This window comes from Chamaea fasciata, unplaced genomic scaffold (assembly GCF_029207755.1).
Source record: "Chamaea fasciata isolate MVZ Bird 193981 ecotype frontalis unplaced genomic scaffold, bChaFas1.0.hap1 SCAF_2, whole genome shotgun sequence".
Classification (NCBI taxonomy): domain Eukaryota; kingdom Metazoa; phylum Chordata; class Aves; order Passeriformes; family Sylviidae; genus Chamaea; species Chamaea fasciata.
The window spans coordinates 1,348,993-1,361,866 of NW_027094087.1; the positions used below are offsets into that span (position 1 = coordinate 1,348,993).

At 41.9% G+C, this 12,874-nt stretch overlaps 1 protein-coding gene across 1 annotated transcript in view; it reads left to right on the forward strand.

The window, feature by feature from the left end:
- Nucleotides 1-12,874, forward strand: part of FCHSD2 (FCH and double SH3 domains 2) — a 119,637-nt gene that overhangs the window by 58,789 nt on the left and 47,974 nt on the right. The window contains exons 4-8 of the mRNA XM_066207567.1: nucleotides 1,785-1,861; nucleotides 2,990-3,134; nucleotides 5,966-6,099; nucleotides 6,974-7,028; nucleotides 7,390-7,518. Of these exons, the coding sequence (XP_066063664.1) occupies nucleotides 1,785-1,861; nucleotides 2,990-3,134; nucleotides 5,966-6,099; nucleotides 6,974-7,028; nucleotides 7,390-7,518 (540 nt within the window). The remainder of the gene's footprint in view (nucleotides 1-1,784; nucleotides 1,862-2,989; nucleotides 3,135-5,965; nucleotides 6,100-6,973; nucleotides 7,029-7,389; nucleotides 7,519-12,874) is intronic.

The window sequence follows — 12,874 nt, forward strand, 5'->3', positions numbered from 1 at the left end:
TTCAGTTTGGAAATAAATGGTTAATCCCGCTGGGTTTATGGTTTGTTTGCTGATATCAGTGATAAGATTACTGTGGGCAAAAATAGCTTTATTTATGCCTCTTGTGACTCTTTTGGCGTCTTAATTTTGGCAGAGCTTGTCCTCAGCTGCCAGCGGGCTTTTTTTTTTCCTGTTTGTGAAGGTTTGATCGGCATCTTGAGGCAGATCTGGTAGTGGAGTCTGAGGAAGAAGGGGTGGAAACATGGAATTAGCAGCAGGTGGAGGTATCTCATAAAGCTCCAAACCCCATCACAGATTGCTCTGCCAGGGTCAAAGGAAATGGTATTTTTCCATTTATCTGGGATTTTTTAACAGCTACCTAATGGAACGTGCGTTTTTAAAAAATATGAGGGAGCATGACTTTGCTACTAATGATCTATTAGCACCATTTAGTTTTTCTACGTGAACACATCGATCAGATCATAACTTGGTAATAAATTTTTACCACTGTGTGGGCCGTGAGACATGAATAAAATCTTGTGCTGTTTGAGCTACTACTGGTATTTTTTCTATGAGTAATTAAAAGGTTATGGCATCTTAAACGTGGTATGGAAAGTGTAAATAAATAACACGGGGCTGTGCCTCTCATTGAGTGAGGCAAAGATGTCTCGCCCCAGGCTCTTCCTCAGGGTTGCTCTTCCAAAATACTCCTGGGGGATTGGTTCTTAGCCGGAAAGGGAATTTTCACCCAGGTGTCTTCACTTCTTTGCTGTGTAAACTAACATGCAGAAGTTGGAAGGTGTTTCTGTGGTGATGGTTCTTCGGAAGAGTCCCTGGATGGTTTAGGTTGGAAAAGATCTTCGAGGACTTTGAGTACGACTGTTGTCCCACCGCCAACCTGTGTCCCCAAGTGCCACATCCACAGGGCTCTCCAATCCCTCAGGCACGGGAACTCTTCTGTCCAGTCACAAAATTCCACCCACACCATGAAGAAGGAGGTGAAAGAAGGACTCAGCCTATCCCCTAAATCCTCCATCTCGCTTTTTATACATTACTATGTTCTAAACCCTTAAACTCTGTGACGTTACACGCTTCTATTCAAACTCCACACCCACAATTCCAGTGCTGTCACTCAGTTTTGGAAGCCTTTTCCAAGGCCTCTGGTCAGTGCAGTGTTTTCCTGGGGGTCAGTGCCTGTGAGCGCAGAAAGTCTGAAATTCTCCGTGCCCGGGGTTCCAGCAGTGATATATGGAGGAAAAGGGGATGAGCAGCTGGAGGAGGGGTCGGTGCGGTGGCAGCTCCCCTTCCCTGTGTGGTTACAGATGGAGCCCTGCTGCTTTCTGACCTTGAGTATGAAAATGTTGTTATTGATTTCCTGAGGCCGTGCAAAACGGAACGCAGGGACTGAAGGGTGCAATTAACATTAATAAGTAAAGATGAGCTGCCTTTGTCAATCTCTTGCCTGGTGTAATCCTCTGAGTCACGGGCTCCTCCTGGGAGCAGCAGAGCTCCTGCAGCCCTGCACGGTCCGAGCTGGGCATGTCAGGGTGGGCTCGTCCATCGGCAGAGGTTTCCTGGGTTCTGGGAGGTTCTGGTGAAACACAAATTGGGAGTTCTCACAGCTGGGACAAGTCCAGCCCTGTCCCTTCCAACATTCCCACCTCTGAGTCTGCCGTTGTACATTTACTGAGCTGTAGATTGTTCGCTTCTTTGTGTTTTCATTTGTCTGTCATAAGAGCAGAAATGGCATTTTAATTAACTTTAAAAAAAAAACCCTTTTTTTTTGTTTCCCCTTCTATTAACAGAGCATTCAGAAGCTGGCTAGCCAATACTTAAAGAAGGACTGGCTTGGAATAAGAGCTGAGGAACGAAGTGATTATAGGTAATTTACCAGTTGGATATCTCAAAATTGCTGGATTTATCGTTTTAATTTGTGTCATTATTTTACTTAACAATGAATCACTGCTTTTCTGGAGTTAATTTTCCTTTTTTCTTTGTAGTAGAGCATTGCCAGTTAAAAAAGAAGCTTTGTTTTCCTGAGATTAGTCTTAAATAGATGTTTATGACTTGAATATTTAAGAAGATGGGAGAAACAAAACAGCTTGACAGGACAACAACTGTAGTTTGCATCTGTTTGGGTATTAATGCTTGTATCTGAATATAGATTTCAGTAAATAACTTTAAGGCTAGAGAGATAAGTGTGTGGATTGTTTCATAGGAAAAGGAAGAGATTGCATTTTATGAGGCTGCTCTTTGTGAAGATCGAATCTGACAGCAGGGAGGAGGCCAAGCAAGAGACAGTTGTTTACAAAACTTTATTTCATTAACATGAAAGGTGGATAAAACATGAAACCAGAAATAACTCAGTTGCTGAAAGCCTTTGAACAACACCTCCTAAATATTTGGAATAAGCTTTGGGATGCTTCGTTTTAATGTCTTCTTTGTGTTCCGACAAGTTTTATTTCAAACAGGAAGGAATTGACAGATTTGTGTTTGGGACTTTCAGCGCCCTCACATCGGGTGTGTGTTTAGAAAGAAATAAACTGAATTATCAGTCCCAAGTGTACATAAAACACTCCCAAACCACCCAGCCCCTCCTACCTTCGGCTTGTTCCCTTCCATGCCGTGAGATCCCACAGTGCCAGAGATCTTCTCCAGACCTCTCCCTACCCATCACCAAGTGCTGAACCCAAAACGTTTGGCAACAAGTTGAATGACAAGATAGGAACAGGCGGGAAAATCTTTATTTTTGGTACAACTTCAATTAAAAGTTTTGTTGAAAGTGGAGATATTTGCTAGTTCAGTCTAAAGGATTGTGCTTCGGATTTAGTTTTAAAAGCAGTCCTTGGAAAAATGTGTGCTGCTGTCACATAAACCAGCCCAGGAGCTGGATTCTGATCCTTGCGGAGGATCCTTCCAATTCAGGAGATTCTGTAAATCCAAATTTTCAGTGGAACACCTGAGCTCCCTTTCTTCCTTCCCACACCCTCTCTGTGTTTCATTCTTTTAGGAGCATGTACTCCGTTTGGAAATCACTCTTAGAAGGCACCATGCAGGTGGCCCAGTCCCGACTCAATATCTGTGAGAACTATAAAAACTTAATTTCTGAACCAGCCAGGAATGTCCGGTGCTTTAAGGAGCAGCAGCTGAAGAAGGTATTTGTGCTTTAATAACTCCTTTAAACTATTGTCATTTTTATTGAGGGGAAAGATTGGTTTTTAGAAATCTTTTATTGTGGCACATCTAAAATGTGTAAGTACTCTTCATCTTAGAGATTTACGTGTCCAGCTTGTTGGAGAGGGGTCAGAATTCGGAGTTATCCCAAATTATAACTGCTTGGAAGTGAGTCTTCTGAAAATGTGATACCACTTGGTCAAACGTATCTCAGCAATTCTCACACTGTGCTGTAGAAATTGCATTGCTTTGGGTTTGCAGTGACAACTGCAAGTGGTTTTTGTTACAAAAAGTTCTGATTTCAAGAGAAGATCCATATGACACCTGAGGGAATGGCTTGAGCAATCTCCAGGATGGAGAGTGGAGATTCTCCAGCCACCTCCTGTAACAGTATCACAAGTAAGTGCTCCAAAAGCTGCTTTAATTATCTGTTTAATTATCTGTAATTATCCCTGCAGAGAAAATAGTGTAGTTCCAATGAGCTGGATATTCATTTAATTGCTCGTTGCGTTTGAAAGTCATTTATGAGGGTGGTGAGCCCTGGCACAGGGTGCCCAGAGAAGCTGTGGCTGCCCCTGGATCCCTGGAAATGCCCAAGGCCAGGCTGGATGGGGCTTGGAGCAGCCTGGGATAGTGGAAGGTGTTTCTTGAATGACCAAAAAAAAAACCCAACCCAAAACGCCAAACAAGAGACATGTTAGCTGTCCTTGTTACAAAGTGCCAGCAAAGCCCCAGAACGTGCCTAGTTCTTCGTTCTACAGTAGTATTTTGTAAAATACCTGGTTGCAAATTTAAATAGATGTTCCTGTGATGGGAGCTCCCAGTTTCTGAACAAATTACTCTGCTCTTAGAAACGTGCAGTATCTGTTTTGTCAGGGAAAAATTAACTTTATTAATGCTGTTCTGTTGTCCTGGAGAATTTTGTTTTCACGTGAAGTTTTCCAAACGATGCTTACAGTGCAATTCTTGGTAAATAATCGTACTTTATTCTTCTGCAAGTGGTGATAGTTCAGTGTTTATGAGTCAGCAGCCGAAGTGGGATCTTTAAATTTTTAAAAGCCATAAAAGTTCCTTTATTCCTGCGCTTTTGAATCAGCAGAACAAGTTATTACAATTATCAGGGCTGTGTTCTGGTTCAGAGTATCCTAACAGTGATAATGCTTTTCCTACAACATGGAATTATCATCCACTTGGCAGGATTAATTCTCCTGCACAACCAGTTTATTGTTTTACGCAGTGCAGCCTCTCACCCTTCCCTTTGAATTCCCAAACAGATAAATAACAGACAGAGGAATAATTGTTCTGACCTCCATTCAGACAAAAGCTTATCAAAATTAAAATCCAGTCAGCAAAATACTTGTGAGGTTACGTGGGAATACCCAGCTGAAGTGGCATCCAGTCTCCTGACAATTTTTTATCCCACGGGGATGCAAACCAAGATGGTTTACCTCTTCTTAAATGATCTTTTTTAACAACTGGGGTTATTTGATATTTTAATTTTTTGATGCTGACAGGAGATTTTAGGGATCAAAATATGCCCACTCATGTTGCAAAACCCCAGTCCTTTTCCCAAGCTTTTAGGTCTTTGTCAGCCATCCGTTTCATAGGGATTTTTTTTACCTTTGATTTTTCAGCGATGCACACAGAGGTCTCCAAAAATCCAAATTCTGCCTTCCCCCGCTCCCCAAACCAGCCTCTAGGGAACGCACCCTCTGGAGCAAAATCGTTTTATTGGTCTGCACACATCAAATAGAGGCTTTAGTGGGATCTTCTCTGTGCTTTAGAGCAATTTGACGGCTTCAGGGAGAGCAGGCTTGTGTGGTGAGCAGAGCAGCAGTTCCTGTTGGCTGCCAGTTTGTTTTTTACAGGTGGCTGGCTGTTATTTTTTTAGCAGCGGAATACGGGGAAGTTAATGTTACCTCGTTGGATTACAGCGCCTCGTTAGTCCCGAAGGAGGTTACATGCATTAATAATTAGCGTAATGAAGAAGCTGGGGTGTTCTGGAGGGTTGTTCAGCACCAGGAATGAGGGGAGCCAGGGGGGTGATGATGATCTGAAAAGAGCTGGGAGCTTTGGGGTGGTGTTTGAAGGACTCAAAGGCAACTTGGTTTCCTTGAACTCAGCCCTGGTACTGCTGGAGCCTTCACTGACCACATCCAGCCTGCGATGTCTGTAATTAAATAGAAATCCACTGGACTATCAATCTCCTGTGTGCTTAATCCAGTTTGGGCAAAAGAAAATCTTCAGTAATCTCTTCTAAAGAGAGTTTTAATTCTAGACATTGATGATTCCCATTGGTTTTCTTACCTAGATCCTGCTTAGCACAGATCCTTTCCCACTTTGCCGGGGTTTTTCTTAAGCTGGCAGGGTGTCTGAAGAATTGCTGAATATCACAATTTTTCTTCCTGTTGTGTTGTGTTTTATGGGGCAGCTTTTGCCTCTTGTTTTAAATTTTAAAGAAGGAAGTATTAATCTTTTTTTTTTTTTTTTTGGTATCACTTCCAGTAGATTGCCTTTGTATTTTTCCCAGTTGTATTCTGATGACTCCAACTGATTACCTCATCCAAAGCTTTCAGAACTTTAGCATTGATTTTGAACAGTTTAAACAGCAGCAGAAAGAAAGGAAGAGAGAAGGTTTTATGTTTTGATCCATTTTAAAGGACCTGCATGAATAATTGACCAGGAGTGACTTGAAGACTCCATCCTTCCCTATAAAATCCCATAAAAAGCAGCGAAAACGACGGTAATATTATTTGGATGCAAAGAAAAAGTAATATTTTCTTTCCTGAATGCCTTTTTTTTTTTTTTCCAGTGCGTGGACCAGCTGACAAGGATCCAAGCTGAATTACAGGAGACAGTCAAAGATTTAGCTAAAGGCAAAAAGAAATATTTTGAGACTGAACAGATGGCTCAGGCGGTGCGGGAGAAAGCTGATATTGAGGCCAAGTATGTTTTTATAATGGCATATGTGGAAATAATTGCAGCCCCAAAAAGCACGTTTGTATTAGGTTTTGCACTTGATATTTGGCTTCCAACGAGATCCTGCCGGGTTTTTCTTTGCGTTTGGCTTCTATACGTTTTTGTAGCTATTTCGAGCACACCCTGAGAGGAAGTTAGGACTTGTGTTGGTTTGTTTAGGACGGAAGTTCAAGTACCAACTTTAATTTGGCATTTTCTGTGGACGGTGTGTCAGCTGGCGCTTTTTTGATATTAAAGCCTCCTGACTTCCTTTTCTGTCCACACATCTCAAATTTGGAATCAGTCTGTTTAGAAGGGGGAGAGGCAACAGGACACTGTTCTTCATTTTTTGAGATAAATTCTTGAGGCTTTAGGTTTTTTCCTGTTCCTTGCCATCCTAAAGAGGGTGGTTTCCTTCCTTCCAGGAAAACCAGTAACACGTTATGGGCTTGGAGTCTGGCCTGTCTTATGAGAGTTTACCACACTCCCCCTTTTCTTTTTTGTTTAATTCTTGTTTTTAGAAGTTACTCAGAATTGCTCTCAGGGAATCAAATAATGGTTTCCTTAGAGATCTTTTCTTTCTGAGGGATGACGGAAAGAACTCTAATAAAATTACCTATAATACCTCAAGTAAGTAAACAAACACACACAAACAAACAAAAACAGCCAAAAATTTGGGCTTGGGGGTTTTGGAGCAGATTTATCCTGCAGTGTTATTCAGATTAAAATTCAGCCAAGCTGTTGACTTGATTTTGTTTTCTTACTTACTTTTTAAATCACCATCCTTCAGACAGCTTAAAAATACTTTTGTAGAAATGTTGCAAGGCAATCATTCAATTTCATCTGCTCGTTTCTTTTCCAGGTCCAAACTTAGTCTTTTTCAGTCAAGAATAAGCTTGCAGAAGGCAAGTGTGAAGGTGAGTGTAAAACTTGGATTTTGCTGCTCCTTTCATGAGGCAAATGCCCCAAATTGTCTGGAGTGTAGAGGTGAGGGACAGCTTGGAAGGGAAATTGGTAGGACAAGGGATGAGCTGAGAGCATTCTCTGGGCAGAGCAGAGAATTATAAATGGAATATGTCCAAGGAATTTTTTTTCCTAATTCTTTGAAGACCACCTGTGAAATTCCAGTTGCAGGAGACAAAAATCCATCAGGAGTCCCCTCATCATTAGGAAGACCAAAAAGCTAGAAATGCCCTCAAATTTTCACTCTATGAACAGGTATACACACAATTCATTTATTCAAATTCTCTTTCTGAGCTGTGTTTTCACTTGTTGCAGTTAAAAGCCCGACGCTCCGAGTGCAATTCCAAGGCCATCCACGCCAGGAATGATTATCTCCTCACTTTAGCAGCTGCCAATGCACACCAGGATCGCTACTATCAAACGGACCTCGTGAACATCATGAAGGTGAGGAGGCTGATTCCTGCCTGCCACTGGGAACTGGGAAAATCTGGGAGGGTACAAAGAGTTATTAAATGTCTTGGTTTCCAAACTCTGGATTTTAGGGAGCAGCAGTCAGCATTCTTGTTCTCACCTGTGGCAACTTGCCAGGTGAAGGCAGCAGTAGCTACTTGAACCCGGGGGAAATGACACGCTTTAAAAAGTTCAAATCTGATTGCTCACAGTTGTTTTTCCTTCAATATCACCCTAGAATTAATTAAATGCACACTGTTCCTGTGTCTTTGAATTCCAGAGTTACAGATAAATTGTAAAATCATCTACTTCACGCTTTCATCTGCTCGCATCTCACATGCTGACATTTTCGAACTTTAATTTGCTCTTTACAAACTATTTCCAGGCAGGGTGACTTAGAAGTCTGTCATTTGCATTTTGAATTGTTTTATTGGAGACATAGCATAGATTTATAACAAATCCCTGTATTATCAGCATGCCTTTGCATTTTGGGGGGGAAATACTGATATATTGATAGGGAAAACAGGTAAGTGAAGGAAAAAAATGAGAGCACCAGAGGAATCCTCCTGCTTTTCCCTGTGTGCGTGTGCTTTTCTGTCAGTAAAACGTGAATGTTTGTGCTGACTAAATGTTTAGTACGTGGAAATGCCTGTAAAGAATTTCCTTGTGCTGGTGCAGATAAAATTATTAATTGATGCTTACATAAGATAATTCCATACTTACATGCATGGTTGGCTGTCATCACTTAATGCTCTTACTTGGGAGCAATTCCAGAAGGGAACTGAACATGTTCACAACAGAACAAACAAAAAGGGGTGTTTGAAATCATTTTCAAAAATGAGCAAATAGCCTTGGTAATTTTTTTTTTTGCAAGCCTTTCTCAAGCTGAACCTTTTTTTTTATCATACAGAAAAAAAAACCTTACAGCTTATTCTTTGATATAAATAATCGTGGTTTACTGAAAGCCTAAGTGCTTTCATCCAGCCAAATTACTCTGGAAGGGAAGGACAACACTCAGGGCTTATTTTTCTGCCTCTCTCAGATATTTATAGCGGTTGAATCTCTTTGTCTGCTAAACAAAAGTGTGCTTTTAATGAAGAGCCGTAAATTCGGGTGTCTTGCACTGTTGGTCATGAGCAAAACTCCCAGGTGTCCTGAGAACGGGGTCGTTCTCTGGAGCAAGGCAGAGAAAAGTAGCAGGCAAAGTCCTGAATTCAAGTGGCTACTGGAGATTTTAGGGGAGACAGAGGGGAAAATCTTCAGGAAAATCAAGGATAATGCATCACTGGACTCCTGTTTCTTCATCCAGGAGCTCTGATGGAAATTGAAGTGTGAAAGTGCTTAAATATATAAATAAATGCAATAGAAACAGCAGCTTGTAATCTAGAGTGGGATTTGCTGGCAGAGTCCTGGCTTCTCCTTCTTCTCCTTCTGAAATTCCTGAGAGAACCACACGGTAGAAAGCACAGAAAAAGAAAAAGATTATTTTATTTAGCAGAATGATTTAGCTTAAATGGAGAAGGAGCTGGAGAGAGAGGTGACCAACTGAAGGTGAAGAACCATTCAATGTAAGAAATGTACAATGACTGAGAAATGGAGCGTGATCTTGGCAATTTTGGTTGACCAGGCAGAAAATAGCACGTGAAATTAACGTTAAAAAGAGAAATGCAGTAACTTGGGGGGAAAAATAAAAATTGCTGCCTACAGAATAAAGAACTCTGAAGTGCCATTACCATTTTTGAAAGAGATGCTGGAACTGGAAAATGGAGTGAAGGATAAAGAGATGGAGACACCTGTGCAATGTTCCTGGTCTCTAGGTGACAACACTGGGAAGGGAGGATTTGGGAAGGGAGTTTCACCCTTCCAGCACAGTTTTTGTTTCAGTAGGTTGAGTGTGACCCCGTGTATTTTACATGCTGTAAGCAGCTGTGGTGTCTAAACGAAACATCTTTGCTGCTGTCTTGTGATTAATGTTCTAAAAATGTGCCTTTTATCTCAATATTACTAAGTCCTTAGGTATTCCTGTAGTGCCACGTGCTGTCTGTAAGTGTTTCCCCATTTAGCTGCCCTTGAGCTGATCTTTGAACTGCTCAGGGCTCTCCACATTTCTAAATCACATCAAGTATCTCCTCAAACTGTTCAGATTTCGGACCCAGTGCCTGTTTTTCTAGTTGCTACCCAAAAAATGATAAAATCATCGGAGACAAAAAAAAAAAAAAGCCATGAAAACTTTTCAGCTGATATCTGGCTGTATTACTGTGTGTTACATTTACAGATGTGTCAGAGGCTGTTTCTGTTTGCATCCATCATCAGCAGTTTCTCCGTGGGTTTTGGTTTTCATGGAGTTCTTGTTTCCAGAATTAGAAAGGAGCTCTGTGGGTTCTCTTGCCACTGGCTCACTGGAAGCTGGAGCACACCCAGTCCCTGGCCGTGATGTGCATCCAGCTGCTGCCTTTGGGTTGGAGTTGTGGCCCTGCACTCCCAAACCATCCCCCTGCACCATCTGCATGTGCAGCCAGCGCTCACTTTCCTAGAAAATGGGAGATTTTACCTCTCGGCTCTGACATCGACTTGGCTGCATTGATCAACAGTGGGTTAAAATCTCAGCTGGTGTGGCTGCCCCTTCCCATCTGTTTTCTCCTTGTATTAAATCACCTTTTACTTCAGTAGGCTAAAAGGTGCCTGACTTAGCATAAAACAGAATCGTGGAGTGTTTACTATTGGATGTGGGCATCAAAGGTTGGTCCTGGCATCCTGTGTGAGTTGAGCAGAGCACAGACAGGTGAAGTTCTTGCTGACAGCCTGGAGAATGGATCTTCAGTGCTCTGTAACAACAAAATCCAATAAAAGGCTGTATTGGTGTTGGAGAAAGGAGGGGTGGAGATATTTTGCAGCCGCTGTGTTGGTTGGTGCCTGCAGGAGGTATTTCCAGACTCTGGGGAAAGTGTGATGTGTGCTGGGCTGAGGCACCTCGGGCTGCTCCCAAGAGGAAGCTGCTGCTGGGTTTTTGTTCCTTGTGTCTGGCTCTGGAATGCTGCTGTGGTGCTGTCCTGTGACAAATGAATCACAAATCCACCTCGTGGCCTTGTTTCATTTTCTGTGGCAGGCAACAAAAGGGGCTTTTCCTAGGCAGGGCTCCTGGTACACACAGCTCCCGCTAATTTTCAGTGTTTCAGAATATGTTTCTTCATTTTGCGACATTTTTATGCAGAGAAGAAAAAGTGATTGGCTCTGCTGTGTTTGCGACTGTGAAAGCCATCACAGACATAAACAGGGATGCTTGGAACGAAAATACAAAAATTAAAAAAAGCTTCCAGCTTTTTTTAATAAGATGAAGAATTGTTCCTACTCTGCCTTCCTACTTTTCCAATTACACCACTTAATAAGGGGCAGAGTCACTCTAGGTCTCTGTTCAGAAAAGATTTGTATCCTTTTGCCTTTCTTTTTATCTGTCCTTTATGTCCATTTCAATCTCTGCAGTGAAATTAAAACCCCTCAGAGCAGAGACTAAATAAAGCAAAGCCTGGTAATGTTTTATTCTTTGCCTGTTTCCTGACAAGCTGCTCAGGAAGAGTTGCCATCGCCTGAGTGTGAAAGTTCAGTCCACAAACCCTTTTAAAAATAAGATGTCTGCCTGGTGCTTAGGTTTTTCCTTTAAACTGAGGTCAGAAGAAAGTCTGAGATGATGGTGGAAGTCGAATCAGGACTGTTTTGATATTCATCTTAATTCTCTAAGTTCCCCTCATGAATCGCCTCAAAGAGTGAATTTACACAGCAACCTACAATGAGGAAATGATGACATGAAAAAAAGAAAAGTGCTCGACACTTGAAATAGTCCTGAGATTATTGAGAGAGACAGAGAGAGAGAGAGAGAGACAAAGAAACGAAAGAAAGAAAGAAACGAAAGAAAGAACGAAACCTTACATTTCAAAATCACAGAATGGTTTGGGTTGGAAGGGACCTTAAATCCCATCCAGTTCTGACTCTCTGCCATGGGCAGGGATACCTTCCACTGTCCCGGGCTGCTCCAGCCTGCTCTGGAACAATTCCAGGGATCCAGGGGCAGCCACGGCTTCTCTGGGCACCCTGTGCCAGAGCTGAGGAGCAGGTTACAGGTGGTGCTGCATTTTTTATGAACACAGAAGAATTCTGGAGAAGGTAGCAGGCAGTAGCAGCAGGTATTTCTAAACCAAGCTCTTTTAAAAAGAAATATTTCATGTCATGGCTCATGTGGGCTTTGGTGTTTGAGGGAGAACAGTGTCAAAAGCTGGTGCTTTGTCTTTGTGGTTTCGGTGGTTTCTTTTATCCTGATGTAATTATCAGGCTGCTCTTCTGGGTTTTTTCTGTACTTTCCAGTTTGCTTGACACGAGGAAGTGGAGTTGTGTAATTTGGCTCTTGTTCTTGACCAGAGTTCTTGTGATGCTTTGGCAGGTTTGAATAAAAACTTGGTTACATCATTTTCCTGCAACTGCCCTTAGCTCAGGTGTGGGTGACAGTAACAACACAAGTTACAGCAGTGCTTTGTTAACTGGAGAGGTTGATTTATAACATTACAGGTGAAGCGTGGCTTTTCCACACCCTTGCCTGTTTTTAAGGACTCTGGTAGAGGAAGAGATCTGGCTGACTTACAAGGAACGAGCAACCTGAGTGCAGAGGTTGAACCAGTCTTATGTATTTTATTTATTTTTATATTATTTATTATTATATATATTGAACCAGTATTTCATATTCCCTTTTAAACCCAAATTAGTCTCTCATTCCTTAAAAACAGCATTTTTTGGTAAGGAGGTTCTTCTTGGGATTCTCTACCTTCTGCTTTCTGGTTTTGGGTTTGGTTTTTTTTCTGCAATGAAGTGGAGTAACTGGGTGAGTTCCAGCAGTGCTGGAACCTTCGTGTTCTGGTGAGCCCTGGTTTTTTTTTTGTTAGAATGGTTGGGAATCTTTGCAAAGATGTGCTGGCTTCTCTGTTTTCTGCATAGTCATCCATCACTTTGCCCATGCACTTTCAATGATCATTTAAAACAAATGGAAATGCAGGCTCCAAACATGAGTTGCACAAATGAGACCCAGCTGGAGCTGGCAGCGTTTATAAAAATGACCTCAAATTGAGGACTTGGTGGCTTTCAGTTAATAATTTGCTTTATGCCCTGAGATTAATAGGATGTGTGTGGCAAAGGGTTCTTTTCCCTGGTGGCTCTCTCTGATTGGGAAAATAAGTTGATACGGTAGCTGGAAGTCTTCAATTGGCTCAGGCACGTTATCCCAGCACTGCTGTGTCCTGTAGAAATCAAAGGGTGCCATTTGCATCAGCACATATTTCTGTAGCCTCTGGAACAAGCAGAACCAATA